The 18,230-nt window shown below is 42.4% G+C and overlaps 2 protein-coding genes across 3 annotated transcripts; one reads left to right on the top strand and one right to left on the bottom strand.

Moving 5' to 3' along the window:
• The first annotated feature begins 185 nt into the window (after nt 1–185).
• On the top strand, nt 186–4,871 carry si:dkey-245n4.2 (uncharacterized). Its single transcript, XM_064296556.1, has 5 exons — nt 186–832; nt 2,353–2,850; nt 3,392–3,520; nt 3,625–3,715; nt 3,919–4,871. Exons 1-5 carry the CDS (start codon nt 784–786, stop codon nt 4,130–4,132), a joined length of 981 nt encoding a protein of 326 aa, XP_064152626.1. The 5' UTR covers nt 186–783; the 3' UTR covers nt 4,133–4,871.
• Nucleotides 4,872–5,833: 962 nt separating this feature from the next.
• LOC135233226 (tektin-1-like) lies at nt 5,834–16,465 on the bottom strand. 2 transcript variants are annotated; one of them, XM_064296554.1, is made up of 8 exons: nt 16,263–16,465; nt 9,822–10,117; nt 9,382–9,547; nt 8,795–8,917; nt 8,408–8,551; nt 7,549–7,768; nt 6,710–6,906; nt 5,834–6,188 (listed from the first exon to the last, which is right to left on the bottom strand). In XM_064296554.1, exons 2-8 carry the CDS (start codon nt 10,009–10,011, stop codon nt 6,029–6,031), a joined length of 1,200 nt encoding a protein of 399 aa, XP_064152624.1. In that variant the 5' UTR covers nt 10,012–10,117; nt 16,263–16,465; the 3' UTR covers nt 5,834–6,028. The 2 variants fall into 2 exon arrangements, with proteins under 2 accessions (XP_064152624.1, XP_064152625.1); XM_064296555.1 differs by lacking the exon at nt 16,263–16,465 and having other exon boundaries at nt 9,822–10,338.
• Between the last annotated feature and the right edge of the window lie 1,765 nt (nt 16,466–18,230).

Below are 18,230 nucleotides of genomic sequence, written 5' to 3'. Positions count from 1 at the left end.
GTTCTCACCCAGAACCCATATTTTAAACGGACTTAAATCACCCCTTCCCCCTTTTGTTTAACCACAGTCCTCATGAAGACAATGGATGGCCCATATATCAACCGATGGTGAAGATTCCATTTAGAGTTCCACTGTTGAGGGGTCTATGAACAGCGTTGCCAAATCGCTGCATCATTTATTCCTTTTCTTGTGTCGTTGGAAAAGATACCGTTTCTTTTTTTCATTCTAGTGTACTCTGAGTGTACTACGAGGCGGCTGGGTTTCAAAGAGGAAGGGGAACGCCCCCCACCGAACTGTACACAATAGCTTACTGAAGAACAGACCTTTCGTGATGTGTGCAGTTCATGTCTGAAAGCAGACGTTTCACTCCTGTCTAATTAGCATTCTGTTCTCGTCCATTCATCGTACTGCCCATTATTCCAAAGTCTTCAGCCAAAGCATGGACATACGCTTTAAACGTGCGAGCTTGGTATATTTCAAGACATTCTGCCGCAAGGAAAACAGTGTAGCCTACTAGTACTGCAGCTGCAAAACAGTGCACCACTCTACACTCTTAGCTACATAGCTAATCAAATTTAGGGTGGTTATTAGTTTATTTTTTTTAACTAATAGGAAAGGGAGACAGATTCACATTCAGGAGGAGTGGGAAGAAAATCATTGAATAATCAGTTCTCAGTGTTTTGAAACCGTTTGAACTTTTTCGAACCAATTTTGCCTCGACTCGCTTTTGCATTCCCCCACGGAGAGCGGTTGCCACGGGATACACGTGAAGTTTCCCCTGTCATGGAGAGAGGAGTTTGTATTATCCCTGTGGTCGTTCTCATTTTCCAGGGTAAGAACTGTGTCTACGTCTTATAATAAGTCGGTGCTCCGCGTTAGTTAGTACAGAATTTAACTGTAATTTCCTATTTGTTGTTTTGAGTGAGCTAACCTAACTTGCGAAATAGAACGGTGACTGCAGTCAGCCGAGAAACGAAGTGCTTATTCAGCGTTTTGCAAAACACGGGTTTATTGTCTCACACAAAATAAGACAACTATCCTGCAAAACCGTCTGTAAAAATGTGCATGTTTTGTTGTGGTTACGATAAGTTGGAAGCGCACGCAGCAACGACGCCGTTCCGCGGAGGGATCAAAACAAGTTAACAACCATTGTGCAAAGAGGATAAGAATGGGAAGAGTTGCGAAACGTGTGTATTCGCTGTTGTGCAGAAATGAAACGCAGATTTATTTATTTATTTATTTAAATTAAGTTACAGTGCACATGTGGTCCCTTTTTGAGACTTATAGACTCTGTTGCTGTTAAATTAACACTGAGCATTTTTACCCTGTAGCAAAATGCAGGTGCACTGTGTACAAAAATTTGCTGGCAAGAAATCACTCAAGCTTGAGAATTATTTTGAAATACCATATTGCTTATAAATGGGATACAACTATACTATTCCATTAAATTTATGGCATTGTATTTTTCAAAAGGCTATAATGAAATATATTTTTATTGCAGGATATGTCAGAGGAAAATAGCCCATTTATTCTTCCAGAGAAATATCATTTTTATGTGTTAACTGAATTGCTTTTTATATTGTTTATTTTGATTGCACCTTTTCCAGGCTGAAATAAATGTAAAGTCAGGTTCTATTTTAAAATGTAAGATAACAGGTAGATTCGACGGGGTGCTTTGCTGTCATTCGGCACTTACACTGTGACAAGAAAGATGCGTGCTGCAGTAAACTAGGATAACAGTTGAGGTTTAAGGCCTTAAGACATACCTCTCACTTTGCTGTCAGACTGTTCACCGTGATTTGCAGGAGCTCAGCTAATACTTGGGCTAATTCCCATTTGATGCCCTTCTGGACCACAGCAGGGTGTCCTAAAATAGGATTGGGAGATTCTGACTGTGTTCCTCTTTATCACCTCACCTCGATGGCCACCCAATCTCCAAGATTCCCTCAGCGGATTGTGAGATGAAAAGTGTGTGGATTTGCTAGGCTTCTCTGTTGAGTCAAGCGTGAACAGATAGTCATTTAACAACTTCTTCGTACCAAAAACAGTTTGTTTTACCAACAGGAGTTCTTACAGACCTTTATACAGTCGTTGAGATGGTTTAAAAGGGGAAGAACACAGTTTATAGCCGAGAATAAATATACACACTTAAGCATTACTCCCTTTCATCACTGCAGCACACTTCGGCCTCATAGGTTAATAGGGATTTTCCGCTTAATATACAGAGAGGTGCATAATGTGTCCTATGTCGTAAAACAACGTGAAATTAAGTATGTAGGCTACTGTACACCAGTAGGCCTCAGGTCATTACAAGCGCTTTGTCACATGGCTGTGTAACCCTTTTTGTCTCAGAGGCGGTGGGGTTTAGCATCAGGAATGAGCAGCTGGGGAGGTGTATGCAGGCCCTGGGGGGTCGGCTGGTATTGGAGGAATGCAGGCCGGACTCGGGGCCCCAGCAGTGGGAATGGCGACCCCACACCCAGGCCCTGGTCAGCGTTCAGACGGGGGAGTGCCTGAGCGCGTTGCAGCCCCAGGAGCACGAGAGCGTCCGTCTGCAACCCTGCGGGGCAGGGGGTGGGGAAGGGGGCGGGGAGGGCCAGGCCTGGGGCTGCTCTAAAAAGGGCCACCTCACCCTGTCGGGGACCAAGGGGCTGCACCTCAGCGCCCACCAGGACGGCGCCAAGGTCCTCCTCTCCCAGGAGCGCGGGCGGGGCAGCAAGTGGAGGACCCTGGGAAACCGCACCGTTTGCAACGAGCCTGGGGGACCGCACCACTGGCATCGCCACGGCAACAAGCCGACCCCGACGCCCGCTGCTGACACCAGCTCCGCTGGCGCTAACGCCGGGCAGAGTAAGAGCAAAGCGGCCGGAGTCCGGCCGAGGGAAGAGGGACGGCGACGTAGATCTCATTCCCGCTAGCATTAGCGGCCTCACGGCTAACCGTAGCATGCTAACCCTGTACTGTCTCATCTGGCTGTTTAGAGGAACCCTTCACCCACTAAAGTAGAACGCCATTTTGAGGATGTCAGTAGACTTGGCTTTAGCCCTGCTCCCTCAAACCTCATCATCATTTAAGCACTTGACACCAACCTAGGACATGTGACCTGTCTCCATGCACAAATAAAATACGTTTCAACAATCTGCTACGGATGGCAGCTTTATTAGCGGCTGCATGTGAACTAATGGGACCAATTGTGGTGCCACTTCATTTAGGCGCAATAGATTTGAAAACAGTCCTAAAAAGTAGAGAGGAGGAGGTGAGCACATTTTCGACTAAAATCTATGAATTCTGGGGAAAGCAAAGAAAAATGTTTCTAAAAATCAAATGGGCGCCCATCTTCTGTGCCCTGTTCTTATTTTCGCTTTAGGTCACATTCTTGCGATTTTCACAGATGCTGTGGCTGCCCCAAACCCAACTGAAAGTGACCCAGAGAAGAAGCTCCCCTCTCTGCCTTACTCCACCAGAGACCCAGGCCCAGACCCACGCCCGTCCACCACACCTTTTTTCAGCCAGGAGTACGGTAGGTCCCCCCAAGGTCATGGGCTAAGTCAAGTCAGCAGTAAGGCCATTGTGTAGGTATTCTGATCTGATCCTTCTGCCTGCTCCCGTGTGCTGAGTTCACAGGGCTGGGCTGGGAGGTGGCTATGCTAGTTCTTACCTCCTTGGCTCTTGTGATTGGACTGCTCGTCCTCGTCCTCAGCATTTACTACAACAGGTGAGACAATGACTGCAATGTTTCCATCCGTAAAACTTGAGGGAAATGCTCCAGGTTGTGTCTGAGAATAGGGCCTACCCTTGCTGTTATTGTTTTACTCATAATAATGGTTCCTTTGATGGTTGAGCTGCTATGGTGTCATACCCGCACACAGCCCATCTCCTTCTCCCATTGATTATTTTCTGGCCCGTTTAACCCCTTAGGAAGAAGAAGGTGATGTGCGTGGTGAAGTCGTACACCCCGACCGGGGAAGCCAGCCTGCAAGGGTCCCCGGTGCCCAATGAGAGGGCACCCCTTACCCGTCACCCCATGAAGCCCCCCCGGTCCCCCTCACTGCAGAGAGGAGAGATCCTCATCGAATGGAAGGACGGCACCGTCACCCCCCTCTTCGACACCCACACCTATTTAGCAGACTGAGTAGCACGCACACTATATGTAGAAATACAGATTAATAGTGTTACATACCTGCCTGAGTCTTAGTTTATGATATGCATTTCATCAGTGCTGACTAGTAGGCTTAAATACCATGTTTAATTTGCTTTCTTCCAGTTTATTAACATTCACATTTGGGCTTGTGTCTAGACAACATTCCCAATGTTCTCAAAAAAAAAAAAGGGACTAGGGCAGTTTGCGCAATCAAAATACAGAATTTTTAAAAAAAATAAGGAAACCTGTCTCCATTGAATTGTGAAACGCCTCAACATGAATGTAACATGATGCATGTCCTAGTCTGCCGCCATTTTATTTGTAACGTGAAATGAAATGAGTTTTTCACTGTCCTTGTGGGACTGTTCGTGTGGATCCTCCAAGGTCCTGAGACTACTCCAGTAGTGTTGTATTTTTACTGTTGCCATTGGTTGGCATGTGGAAGCTTCAGCAGTATTAACTTTTTAACAAACTGACTGGTAGCATGTAAAGTAAAGGCTATAATAACAAAAACTTTGCTTTAACATTGCTGAACAGAAGTTATTTAATACTTGTCTCTCCTGCCTACAGTATTTGAGTTAAGATGCAGAGAAACTGTTCAGAATAAAACTGGAAATGCTCTAACCGAGAATGTATTTATATGTGGTGGAAAAATGACTCCAAATATACCACATATGTACATTTCTAATCGTTAAGTAATAATCAATAGTAATATTAAATCAGAATATTTTTTTAAAAATTGATTCTTTTAATGTGTGTAGTGTTGTAACTAAAACAATCTACTAAAACATAACTTATACCAAGATTATATAATGCAATTATTTTGAATAATATGCTGTTTTTAAACCTTTTTTTTTACACTATATGGTTCTTACTGTTGTACAAATAATTTTTTTGTAGTTTATGACCCAGGTGAAAAGATTTAAAAAGTTTCCTTCATGCTTTTTTGCCTATGCTTTAATAATAATTTTAGAAACTTGTCTAAAGTCTTCCTTGTTATTTTCATACCAAGAGTCTACTAAGGGTGCTTTTACTGCAAACCACCCTGAAGAGAAGTGAAAATGAATCTAAATTCAATAAAGGATGTGCTTAAGTAAATTTAATAGACAGTCTAATTGTGAAAAGCACTATTACACAGAGCATATGGTCTTTATACGTCTGTTAATACGTACACGTGAACATGTGACCCTTGTATTCAAATGCTGGACCAGAGCAAGAAAGAAGAACGCTTTGACTGTCCCGATATTGGAATCATTGTAATTATTTAGTTAAATTTCACTGTGACCCTTCTCATGTACTGTACCTTTTCCATGTGGGTCTTTGGGGCCACATTGCTGTTTTCTTTATTTTCACCTTTGAGCTCCTTAATCTCTGTAGGCACAAGCCTCCCAATACATTCTCCCATATTCGGCCATTTTAACGTTATACAATTCAGTTTACCTTGTGTAAAACTCATAATGGATAACAGTGCAAAGCAAAGGAGATGTGTTGAAATGTGCTCACTCTGTCAGTGCAATGGAAAGACGTCTAAACACGAGTCATATACTGCACCCGAAAACTCACTTTATCTAAATGAACAGAGGGTAAACGAAAAGTCACGCATTATAAATGCCTACATTGTCATAGGTCTATTCATCACAAAAGGCAAAAATTGAAAATATATTTATTTCTACAATTCAAAATCACAGTCATTTAAAAAAAATAATATAATCAGTCCCACTGGTTTCATAGATCTCTGGGACACAAATTTAGATCCAGTTAAACAAACCTGACGTGATATAAAAAACAGAAAATTTACATTCAGAATCAGGCGTTAAGTAATCGGCTATATCCTTCCATTAACAATCATTTGCTAACACAAATGTCCGCATCCTCTCATGGTCCTCTTTAGAAACTGTGACAGTTGGCTTTCTGCTGTAGCAGTCCGTAGGTCGCCTCGTTGTTCTTAAGGGCGTTTGCCCTGATCTGGATCTGCTCCTCCAGGAACACCTGGCTTCTGTTCAGGGATCGAAGCTCTACTTCCACCAGAGAGAGGCTCTCACTTAGCCTGTGGATGGGGGGGAGGCGGGGTCCAAAGTGTTGTAATAACAGTGAGAAAGACATAATCAAACACATACGGTGACCTACATACGTTTGGGATAAAGTCATATTTTTTCTTAGTTTAGCTCTGTACTCCACAATTTTAGATTTGCAATCAAACAATTCACATGTGGCTAAAGTGCAGGTTCTCAAATACCAACTGTTATTAAAGAGTATTTTTACACATTTTGGTTTCACCAGCACTTTCCATTCATACAACCCCCCTATTTCAGGGCACCATAATGTTTGGGACGCATTAATGTTACGTAAAATGAATTAGTCATGTTTAGTACATGGTCGCATATTATGGAGGGCACTGTACTTCAGTATATATATCCAGCTGTAATCCTGCAATGTAAATGCTATGTAAAAGTTGTGTCAGTCACTCTAGATAAATGCCTGTTATGTAATTTCTCACTGTACACACAAAGTGTGACAGTGAGTGGAAGAGGGTTAGGAGAAATGGATAAAGCTCTGCGTTCTCCTTACCCGCTGATGTAAGCAGACAGCTCCTGGACCATCGCTAGCAGCTGGACCTGCGCAGCGTCCTGGCACTGCTCTATCCCGGGCCTCTGACTGCGCGCAGCCAGCTGCACCTGCGCAACGCTCAGTTGCCCCTGCTTGGCCTCTATGCTCTCTCCAAGAGATGCCATGTTGTTGTCCACGCTTTCAGTATCTGCCAGCACCTGCAAAAGACCAAGAAATATCATTAGATATTATTAGTAATCAGAAGGTTGGTCAGGGTAATAACTCAAATAACCATGTACAGATGTCTTGGGGAAAATGTGTTCCGGCACAAAAACACATGTAAATATTAATGAACACAATGCAAATATGGCAGTGGTGTATGCTTGTGATACAATAATAACACACCTATACTGTAGGTCTAACCATATTTGTATACATTTGTACACATTTTCCTGCAAGTGAGCATCCCCATCTGCAAAAGTCAACCGTTAATCTCGGTTTTGGAACTTAAAAAAACCTTAAAGCAGCCCATCCCACTGGTGCAAAATCTGCCAAGCAGATGTTGCTTTTAGCAGCAATTCACCAGTTACTGCACAGGACAACAACACAGCATAAGCAGGTGGCACAAGCAGATTGGGTGCCTGATTGGCCAAGGGAGTCAGTGTAGAGAAATGAGGCATGGAAGCACAGCCTTTCCTCACTGGGCAGTACTTATCGATAAATATGTGTCACCCTGCAGGTATTCCTGTCCACAGTTTGCAGACGCATAAACAGGATTCTTCACTTATTGGAAAACTAGTTTTTAAGGTGGATGAGCCCGCATTTCCTCCCCTAACATCTGAGAGCCTCTTTCCGCGTACTTTGGCTAGGCTTTCTTCCATCTCTTCTTTGGCCTTCCTATTGTCTTGGGTATTTTCCTCTATGGCGCCCCCTGTGGCCTGGTGCTGCCGGCGCAAGTCCGTGGCCGTCCGCTCCAGCGTGCTCTGCGCCTGGGCCCTCAGGGATATCGAGTTCCTCCTCTGCTGCTCCAGCTTAGACACCTTCATGTTGGTGATAGTGTTCCAATCTTCTGAGCTCACGCTGAAAATATATAATTCAAATAAATAAATCTTTATTATTTTTTTCTTGTTGCAATGCCTTTTCAACTTTTTCTCCTAATCCAGAACGCCCAGTCTGTCATGCTAATTACTGAAATCTCTGCTATTGATTCAAGAGGGTAGAGATAAACATGCGCTCTGCTGTGAAACACATGACATAAAGCCTCTTAAGACAGTGGGGCCCATCCATACACTGAAACGTGCCTTAACAGGATTCGTCTCCCAGCTTTAAATCGTTTAAAAAGTACATAGATTCAGTACCATATGTTCTCCTAACATGAGTGTCTATGGGGGATTTAGTGTACAGACAATAGTCCCTTCATTTAAAGTCCTGGAAATGATGTGAAAATAGCTCAGTTGTGTAGAGCGTGATGAAATAATCTGAATACTTAATGAACTTCATTACCCACACTCACACAAGCTCTTGTTTTTGTGAAGTCTTTTTATTTACCTGCTGTTACCTCACCCAGAGAACTCAAGATGGAATGAAAAGTGTGAATTCCTATGTGTTCTTTAGCAGAAATATTTCAAATGCTTTGTAATTCTTGGTTAACAAACTCAATTCTTCCAGGTGATTGACACTTTGTCACACTGTATTAGGCCACCTATTCTCCCTCTTTACCCAGGAGTAGTGAGGTCAGGCTCCTCTGCATAGACCACATTAGGGGGTGGTTTGGTGAGGATACAGCAGAAACTATCAATCTGCTCAGCCTGGAAGTTGTCCTGTAGGTCCCTCTCCAGGAAGTACGTTGCAGAACGATTGAGCCTAGAGGGGCATTCACAGACATGGAGAAAAATTCAAGCAACTTTTCCTGACAATTAAATGCAAGTTGCAAGTTTTAAACACAGTTTCTACAATCACCAAAACTGACTAACCAAAATATGTTTGTGAAGAAAGAGAAAACACCAGAATTAAAGAAAAGTGTTGACTGAATCCAGGTGAGTACTTCATTATTATTGTATTAACATCCCATCCCCCCACCACCACCAAAAGAAAAGCTTGATTCACCTGGTCTGCTCATTGGTCTGTTTCAGTGTGCAGTGTAGCAGTGAGATCACTCTCTCGATGAGCTCTCTTTCCTTCATCAGTTCACTCTCTACCCTGTCAGGCGATGCCCCCACATATTTTTGCCTGCGGACACACACAGGCTAGTCTCTCCACAGGGTCGCCAGAGTGAAAAAAATAATGCAAAAAAAAAAACAACCAAAAAAATAAATAGTGCCTGGCTTGCTTGGTCTCGTGTAAAGAACAGTTGAATGAGTGTACATATGAAGTCAGCTCGATGTAGTGAAGACTAGCTGATAGCTTGAATCAAGCATTATCCCATCAAAGAACAGCAGGGTTGGCCCAATTGACCACAAACAAGTCATAAGAAGAAATGAAATGCATCCTATTACAAACATGTATGTAGTTATCAGTGATTCAGCCTGTAATTCATTTTAATTATACACCCATTAAAGGCTGTGTTAGTGTGTCCTGTTGATAATGGCAGCTGCTGATCGATAAGTGGATGACCAGAGCGGGTGATAACTGACCATTCAGAGGGAGGAGGCAGATCTGCATTATTAATGTGTGACACTGGGGGGTGCTGTCACCTTTCAGCCAAGCACAGCAGCGTGATCGTCAGGGCCTCAGAGCAGCTCTCGATCGCCCTCTCCAGCCTGGTCCCGAGCATCTGGAGCGCCTCGATCTCCTCCACCATCTCCTCCAGCTTCCTGTAGAGCTCCCCCCTCCACATCCGGACATCCTGGATCCTCTGAGCTGAACGTAGAGAGGGAGAACGGTTGGACGTTTACTGGAATTGACTATTGTGCCGTATTAACACGCATAGCCCATTCCACTAACCTACTGGATAAATTCCCAAGGAACAGACATTTTATGTTTGACAGAGCAATTACCTGCAGACTAAGACTAAGTCAGGATTGTATATCATTTTCAGTGACTCAGCAGTGTATTTATATTTACCGCTGAGTCACTGCCTCAGATCTATGGACTAATATGAAAATTATTTCCTAGCGGTAGCATTGCTTGCTACCAAGCTTCTTGTTGACGTCCTCTTGCATGCGCTCTGTAGCCTTGTTGGTCTGGTCCACCAACTTCTGGGTCTCAGCCATGACACGGTGGGCTCGCAAACGAATTCCCTCTGGATATCCGTAATCCCTCTGGCCTCTCAACACCCATTCTGGGGCCAAAAACGCTGGCGGCATCTCATTCATTTTTGACATCCTCTACGTGTCTTTTCTTCTGCTGTGTTTGAAAATTCTGAACCTTGTTTATCAGACAAGGTTTATCTCCCCCAGAATTGTATTAAAGCTTTATCTGGTTTTCTTCCTGAAAAACAGGTGACACAGTGGTTTAATGGCAAATCTGTAAGGTGAGATAGGTGATCTGACATTCTATTGCCCTGTGTCCAGTTACTTTAGTGCTTACACTTTGGGGCTGGCCTGGATATCAGATCCGGGTAGTGTACTACATGCACTGTACTGAGGGTCAGAGGTTTTGGGATTTGGATTAGGCTGGACCTCAGATGCTATATAGTAGGCTACTCAGATGTCTTGGGCCTTGCGCCAGACCTGTCTTGTCAATGTTATGTTTGCTAGCCTATTAAACACAAACTACTTCAAAACGCCCTCTCCTGCGATATTGACACGCAACATTGCTCAATTGTTCACGTTAGCTACTATTCCTATTGGGTTAGCCGGCTCATTTACAGCTGACTTGAGACATATTTTCAAATAATACACTTTCATCATTCCAGTTGATCAAAACTTTTTTTTTTTTCACCGAAGCTAATTTTCGATTATTTCGTTACAATATCGTGCGGGTTTCTTTAGGCCACCAGGCATTTTATGTTTCATTTATTAGGCCATCTCTTTGTCCTACTTTCTTGTATGAAAGATACTACTAAAATAAAGTTTATAAATCTAGGCTATTTATCATCGTGAAAATATTAAAATGTTGATCTTTATTTCATTTTTTAAACGTTGCACAAAAATTGGCCTACCCTCTATACTAGGGATGCTTTGACAATTGCCTGCTTACCTTGGAAAAGTCCGTTTTCAGATAGAATTCTTAATTTCAAATTTAAATCGTTAACCATTTGTTAATCATTTGACGCGGCAATGCTATGGAATGCTGGCAGTGTAACGTAGCGCTATCACGCAGCTGACTGCAAATATCATCGAACGCTATATCGACGGATTTTTGTGATGTATGCTTGGTTAGGTCAGGTGACGTGGAGTACGTCTGCAGCCTTCTAGACGGGGCTTGTGAAATTGAATTATTTTATGAAATGCAAAGAAAATTAAGTTAATTGATATTGTATCATAAAATTCAGGACTTGAAGCCCCCAACAACGAGCAGATACGTTAGTGGTCAATCAATGAAGCTTTTAATAAGAATCAAATGGACGGATATAAAATAATCTACTTTAGGCTAGAAGCTGGGGAACCACTCAGACAAATGGTTTGAGGCTTATTGAGAGCTGTCCCTCCCACTGGCAGATCAAGTGCATAGTGCCCAGTGCCCCGCCTTTTTGCCAAGGGCACCACCATCTCTCCTTCCTTTAACAGTAGAAGAATCAGAAAGTTCCAATGTTTTGAAGGGGCCCCCAAATAAGTTTTTGCCTAGGGCCCCTTACACTTGAATAGCACCTGGCTAATTCCTATTTGAACAATACAAAGAACATTTCCCCCTTTGAACCACCAGTAAGGTAACAGTGTTACTGTCATTGGCCATGTACAGTATAATGATCTTTATACATGGTGAATGGAGATGGATTAGCAGTTATTTGATTTATTTGCCTAGCCTTATACTCATTTATGCGATTCTGAATGCGAGTCTTCCACTCTGCCAGTGGTACTCTTGGTGCAATTTTGCCTGTGTTGTGTCCACATAGTGGTAATGTAGAGAATTATTTTCCTTAAGGGAGCAACGCTTTATAGCCACACCAAATGTACAGAACATTAAAAATGCGATTACAGTTTTGCTTTTAATAAATCTCAAAGAATCTTGTAACACACTTCAGCAACCATGAGATCCCATCTGGATGTTGCACTGCAGCCTTGTTGCAAGAACACTGATCGCAAATTATCTGGGGTGATGAGGGAGGGCTTTGCCCTAATTTTTGGTGGGTTTGTTTACACCATCAGCTTTTGGGAGCTGTGTCTCAGTGCAGCCAGTTCTGTTGCACAATGCGAGCAGCCAGATGTTAAAGTATTAGCAACACAAAAATGTTTCCCTCAAAGGCTGAAGAGAGTTGGCCAGGTTTGACCTTAGAAGTATTTTAATCCATAAAGGCTGGTTTTGCTTGAATACCAGCTGTCCTTATGTGAAGGAGACATGATGACCTATCTAGTGTTTCTTGTATGTGTTTCCCTGGTTAGGTCACATGCTGTACATTCTGTGGTAGCGATGCTGCTGATTAATATGAGTGGATGTATGTGCCTGTGACACATGGATAAAGGAAAAATGAAAAATCCTCCATCACCTCATAAAACAAGATCAAAAACTCATCATGGTGCCTGGCAAAGGAATTTCCCCACATGAGGTGAATGGTAATGCGTGTGTGTTTGTGTGTGTGCAGTGTGGTGTATAAATAGGATGGACAGTGTAAAATGTTTTGTTGTTTTGACTCTGTGCTGCAGCATATTGGATCTGAAATAAAACAATGTTTGTGAGGTTTATTTTGAGGGCATTATATATGTCATGTCATGTGACAGATATTCTGTTAAATGTAAAAGTACTGGAACGGTGACACAATTTTAGACAGGTGTGTGTGTGTGTGAAAGCGAGAGAGAGAGGCAGTCATGTGGATATTACATTGCAGTACAAGATGGAATGACATGGGTATCGCTCTACCTCAATATTCACTCATTTTACACTACGTGCAATACTCTGAAATCACCCAAAGAGGGCAGTCAATCGCTGTGACCACCCTAATAAGCACACATGCTAATGCCAGTGTTGATCAGTGTTGATGTGGTACAGCCTACAAAGTTATAAGTGCTCAAACACAATAAACATAATAATAAACATAATCAACATAATAGGCCTCAGGAGCCTTTACACAGTTTGGCAATTATTTACCTGTAGAGTCGGTTCGTACACTGGTATTTTGCAGTTAGACAATTACAATCAATGACTTCACCTCAATTACCTAATCTGACAACATTGTCGGCTGTCAACATTGTGCTCATAAGCAGCATGTGAAGCGAACCACCATGTGTTCTGTAATAAATCAGCAATGTAGAATATTGGTGTAAATGTGAAACTATCTCTTACCAGTTTAATGCTAATGAAATACCTTTAATGCAAACCCCCACCCCCAAATAATTGTAAACATAGACATCAGGACCTCTACATTTTTCAAATATTATGCAGCTAACTAAGTGAACCAAATAATTGAACTTGTCGTATAAATAGGTGAATGTTCCGCATTATGTTTTAGTCTTTTTGGTGAATAGTACAATACATCAACACTCAATACATTTGCAGGAACTACGCATACCTATTAAACCGTATTTTCTGGAAGAGAAAAAAAAAAAACTTTTAGATTAAATGGACAAACGAATACGCATATTATGTGATGCACTCCACCAGGACTGTGTTTATCCTCAAGTACCCCTGGACACATTCCGCGTATTATTCTGCAGCGCATTCTGAACCAGTTCCAAGAACCGTGTGAGAAAGCGCCTGCCGCCAGTGGAAAAAGAAGCATGGTAGGCGAGCGTGATTCATAGCCGTTGAGAGGGTGGCACATGGGACGTCATTCCCTGCCAAGCAATGACTGCCAGAAAAAAGGATAAAAAGACAAAGGAGGACAGGTTTCCGAGACTAGAACACCCAGTCACACGCCCACAGCGCCGAGCAAGTCCACGCAGGGGTTGGAAGGCGTGGAGCCTTTGTCGAAACTCGGTTCGACAACACGTGTAAGGTGTTTGGCGTCGCCCTTAAACTGGGTAGATTTAAAGTGAGTGCATCACACGTGATCTCGGTATAATGTTCTATTACACATGAGGGGTTTAAAGATTATACTTTCACACGTTTTTCCTTTAATGGAATATATTTACTTTATTGTTTTCTTTCATGAAATGGTCTATGACTGATTTTTGGTTCTCGATTGCTATCTCTGAGTGATTTATCAGTTGCTCTTTTTTTCCCCAAAACCTTTCAAATCATGTTCAGATTATCTGGTGATTATCAGTGACCTGCCAAAGAAAGTATGTATGTCAAACAATTTCTAACAATTTGTACAGATAAAATCAATTCATACGCTTGATGTTGCATGCTGGCAATTGCCGAAGCCTGCATAATGTTGTGGAAATATTTTTCCTTGTTTACATGACAAGTAACTGCCAGTATTCAAGGATCATGATAGCACTTGCATTTCTAGGAAACTAACACGTGACATATTTTTTTCTATACGCCAATTAGACATGTGGACTACTACTGAACAGACAAACAGACCTCTCCTACTACTTACATTTGTTGCTCTGAACCTTAATCGACCATTTATTTATGTAGTTTCTTTTATTTAAGAGGAAAGCATGAGAGAGTCTGTCAATGAAATCACTCTTGAAATAACAGCCGGGATTTTGAGAATGGAACCTAGGAAAATAATTTGTTGGGAATATTCTTGGTCAGCTCAGTGAGCACTTTCAACAAAAAATGAAAAATTTGTCGTAACAAATTCACAATGTACGTGTTAAGTACATTTCTTGTGACTCTCTCTGTATTGTAACAGAGCCTAACATTCAAATGTGGAGCTGGTGCTTTGAACACGACAAAACACTAAAGTGTGTATTACGAGTATTTAAACAGTTGACAATATTTGACTCAAATCAATACCTGTGAAATATTTTATGCAACTGCTGTAAATGCCAATGGAATTTGCTAACTCTCATGAGCCATCTAAATTCCCATGATCCTCCAGTGGGTCCCAATCTACAGTTGGCCCACTCGACTGTAATGTCAGAAAGCCTCGGTTCACGCAAAGGCTGGAGCCAAAAGACGTAGACACTTCCTGTGATGGCATGGCTCTGTGAATTATTGTCATTTTCATCATTAGGATGCGCAGTCCCTTGGTGAAGCACCCACTGATAAGGGGTAATTGCTCCGTCCTCCACCCTCTGGCCGCTGTCATGGTCCGATCAGATTCCTGCAAAGCTAACCGAGCTCTCCCTTACCCTCTTGACTTGAGCTGATGTAGAAATTATTATTTAAGGGTTGTGAGTCAGACATTCAGTTATTGCAAAGTACAACAGCAGGTTATTAACGCCGTTGTATCTGTCAAACTGTCTGCCTGGAACTGTCCATAATATATGCACACATGTGTGCACGCACGCACACACACACATACACACACGCACACACACACACACACACACACACACACACACAAGAGTACTCAAGAGCCTGAACTCAAATAGATCCTATATTTGGGACTTTAGTCAGTTGTTTTGACTTCTAACATTGACTCTGAACCAGTACTTTTTTTTTCCAAGGTTAGAACACAAACAAACAATGAAGAGCAAAAGAAAAAGTACATGCGGATGAAAAAGCGAGGCATTGAATGTGGAATTTGACAGAGACCACACCCTGTCATGCTGTTGCAGATGCCCATTATCAAGGGCTCATGGGTGCGGTAGTCAACTGTCTGGAGACCAACAGTCTTTTCAGGAAAGAAAAACAAACTCCATTTCGAGGTTTATTAAGATCAAGCAGAAGCCTGTATTCACTGAATACAAGCTTCTGCAGACTGCTGTTTTGATACATGTATTGCCTTAGGGCGATGTTCAGCAAATCTTTCAACTCCGGTTTCTGTGAGTCCAGAAATGAAAAGGTACTCTACTAGAGTTACACAGAACATTCGTTTTGTGTGTAAACAACAAAAGGACGTGGGTAACAGGTAAATACATACAGTACCTTATAACTGGTATAACTCTGAGAAACCCTTTGTTTCAAACCGGATATGGCAAAGACGAGCATATTCAAATAATATTGCCTCTAATTAATTTGGTATCAAAAAGTACATTTGAAATCCCAGTGAATGGATGTTTGTCACTATATGACCAAAAGTATCTTGACACTCAATGGTCTGGGGCTGTTTCATGGTTTGGGCTAGGCCCCTTAGTTCCAGTAAAGGAAAATTGTAGTGCTACAGTCTACAATGACATTCTAGATGATTCTGGGCTTCCCCAACAATTTTGGCAAGGCACTTACCTGTTTCAGCATGGCAGTGCCCCCAGGCACACAGCAAGGGCTTTATAGAAATGGTTTTGTCGAGAACGGCGTGGAAGAACTTGACTGGCCTGAACAGAGTCCTGACCTCAACCCCATCCAGCACCTTTGGGGTCAATTGGAAAGCCAACGGCAAGCCAGGCCTAATCGCCCAATCAGTGCCCGACCTCACTAATGCTCTTCTGGTTGAATGGAAACAAATTCCTGCAGCAATGCTACAATATCTAGGCCTTACCTGAAGAGTGGAGGTTGTTATAGCAGTAACAGGTGAACCAACGTCATATTAATGCCCATAATTTTGGACGAGATGTTGGATATCAGGTGTCCACATACTTTTAGCCACGTAGTGTAGATAAGGGCAAAGGCTGCTCCTCTGGGTTCTCATTACGAGACCGGATGAGTACCTTTTCCTGGAACCCCTCGCCACTGCCTCCTCACACTTCCCGCACTCAAGAGATTAGGCAACCGGACATTTCCGAAGTGCGCCTTTATCGACCGTATTGCACACGCCAGTGAGCTTGCCCAACGGCACAAGTCATTCAGAGTTCACTCAGACAAACAAGCAGGCCTGGGAGATATCCAGGCTGGTTATTACGTTCAGCTGCTCCCACCAGCGACGCAAGCTTCCAGTGGCTAACCCCAGCGCATCCAGGCTCTGTTTCAGCGCTGCAAGGATTCACGGATTCACTTAAAAACTTTATTTTCTGCTATTGCTGCAGAAGAAATTCATTCTGAATCTCATTAGTGCAGATGTTATGGCCCAGTCACCTTCCAATCATCCTGAAAAGACAAGCCAACCAATGAACACTGTTAGTGTACACAGCTATGTCAGGAGTTTGCTGAACAGGTGAGATAGGTGCCTTCATTCACCACTTAATAAGACTAAATGAATTAATCTCCACCTAGAAGACACTATCTTCAATGCATTCGGTCCCCATGAAGTTTTCTTGCACTCGATGACCACTGAATCAGTTAGTTGAATATTTCAAACCACCAAAACCTCCCTCTAGTCCAGCCAAACAGAACATATCTCAACCTATACCTTTGTAGCAATCAAAATGAAGAGTCTGGTTGTTTACAGACAACTATTGCAGATATTAAATGGAATGGTTTCACTTCATTGAGAGGTTAATGCTCATTGAATGCGAGGCTTTAAGAACAGTCTAGTTTCTAGCTCCTTCCCCAGTCGTTGGGAGGAACTCTGATAAGCATGAATAAAAAGCACTAAATTATTTTAATTAACAAGAAACATTTGAGAATTTTTTCATATGAAGTGGAATTTCACAGATTTTTCTGGAGAAATCCTTTCCAAATTGGTTATAGAAAAGAAGAAAAAGACATTCCTTTATGGCAGCAGAAGGGTAGTCCCATCCTCGGAGAGGTACATGCCTGTCACCCTTAGGCTGCGTAAACCTGTAGCCTAAGGGTGGAACAAGTAAAATCCACTGAAGATTTCTTAATCCACTTTAACAAAAAACAGAACCCACTGTGAGGTCACCGTATGTACAAGTAGACAGTGAAGTCAGTGTTGGTGTGCTGGCAATGCCTTAAGGATAGACCTTTCTTTGTTGGAGATGTAGCAGCCACCAGAAGCTTCTCTGTGTTCTGAAATGGGGGAAGGGGGGGGGCGGGGCCTAGGGGAGCAGAGTTGTGATATGTTGTCAGATATGTTGTCAGATATGTTGGCGCATTATGGAAATTAGCAGAAGGTAAATTCCGTACAAATATTAAGAAGAGTTTGTGGAATAGCCTGCCAGGTCACGTAGTAGAGGCAGAAACTCTGGGGATTTTCAAGACTAGGCTTGATACGGTGTTAGATACTATCTAGTCTGTAGTTAATCAGAGCACTAGTCAGCACTAGTCATTTAGTCAGGAAAATGGCAAGCATTGTTGGGCATTATTTTATCATGGCATGCATTCTAGCTCTAGCCAGAATGGACTATCTAACTGAAACAACTCCTCAAGTATTGGTGCTCACCTATTCTTTGGTGCCCATGAGGATATGTTTCTGAATAGTTTAAAAATGAGGATCCAGGGGTACAGAATGCTTTTGAAAATAACCTGATTTTGACATAACTCTATTGAATTTTTTTTAAAAATTGTGGGTGCAGTTTTTAAAATGAGGTTCATTTTAGATTATTTTAGATTGTTACTTAGAAGGGTTGTGGGATTGTGAGACCTTTTGCCAGCAGCTTGCCTAAAA

This window comes from Anguilla rostrata, chromosome 10 (genome assembly GCF_018555375.3).
Source record: "Anguilla rostrata isolate EN2019 chromosome 10, ASM1855537v3, whole genome shotgun sequence".
Classification (NCBI taxonomy): Eukaryota; Metazoa; Chordata; class Actinopteri; order Anguilliformes; family Anguillidae; genus Anguilla; species Anguilla rostrata.
The sequence above is the reverse complement of the archived record's forward strand: the minus strand, read 5'-3'. Positions and strand labels throughout refer to the sequence as shown.

Coding starts and splice junctions, on each gene's coding strand:
- si:dkey-245n4.2 (XM_064296556.1), top strand. CDS start 784: ATGGAGAGAGGAGTTTGTATTATCCCTGTGGTCGTTCTCATTTTCCAG. Junction 2,851..3,391: donor TGGCGCTAACGCCGGGCAGA/GTAAGAGCAAAG, acceptor CGATTTTCACAG/ATGCTGTGGCTGCCCCAAAC. Junction 3,716..3,918: donor CTCAGCATTTACTACAACAG/GTGAGACAATGA, acceptor TTAACCCCTTAG/GAAGAAGAAGGTGATGTGCG.
- LOC135233226 (XM_064296554.1), bottom strand. CDS start 10,011: ATGTCAAAAATGAATGAGATGCCGCCAGCGTTTTTGGCCCCAGAATGG. Junction 7,769..8,407: donor CCTGACCTCACTACTCCTGG/GTAAAGAGGGAG, acceptor ATATATTTTCAG/CGTGAGCTCAGAAGATTGGA. Junction 6,907..7,548: donor TGGAAGAAAGCCTAGCCAAA/GTACGCGGAAAG, acceptor GGTCTTTTGCAG/GTGCTGGCAGATACTGAAAG.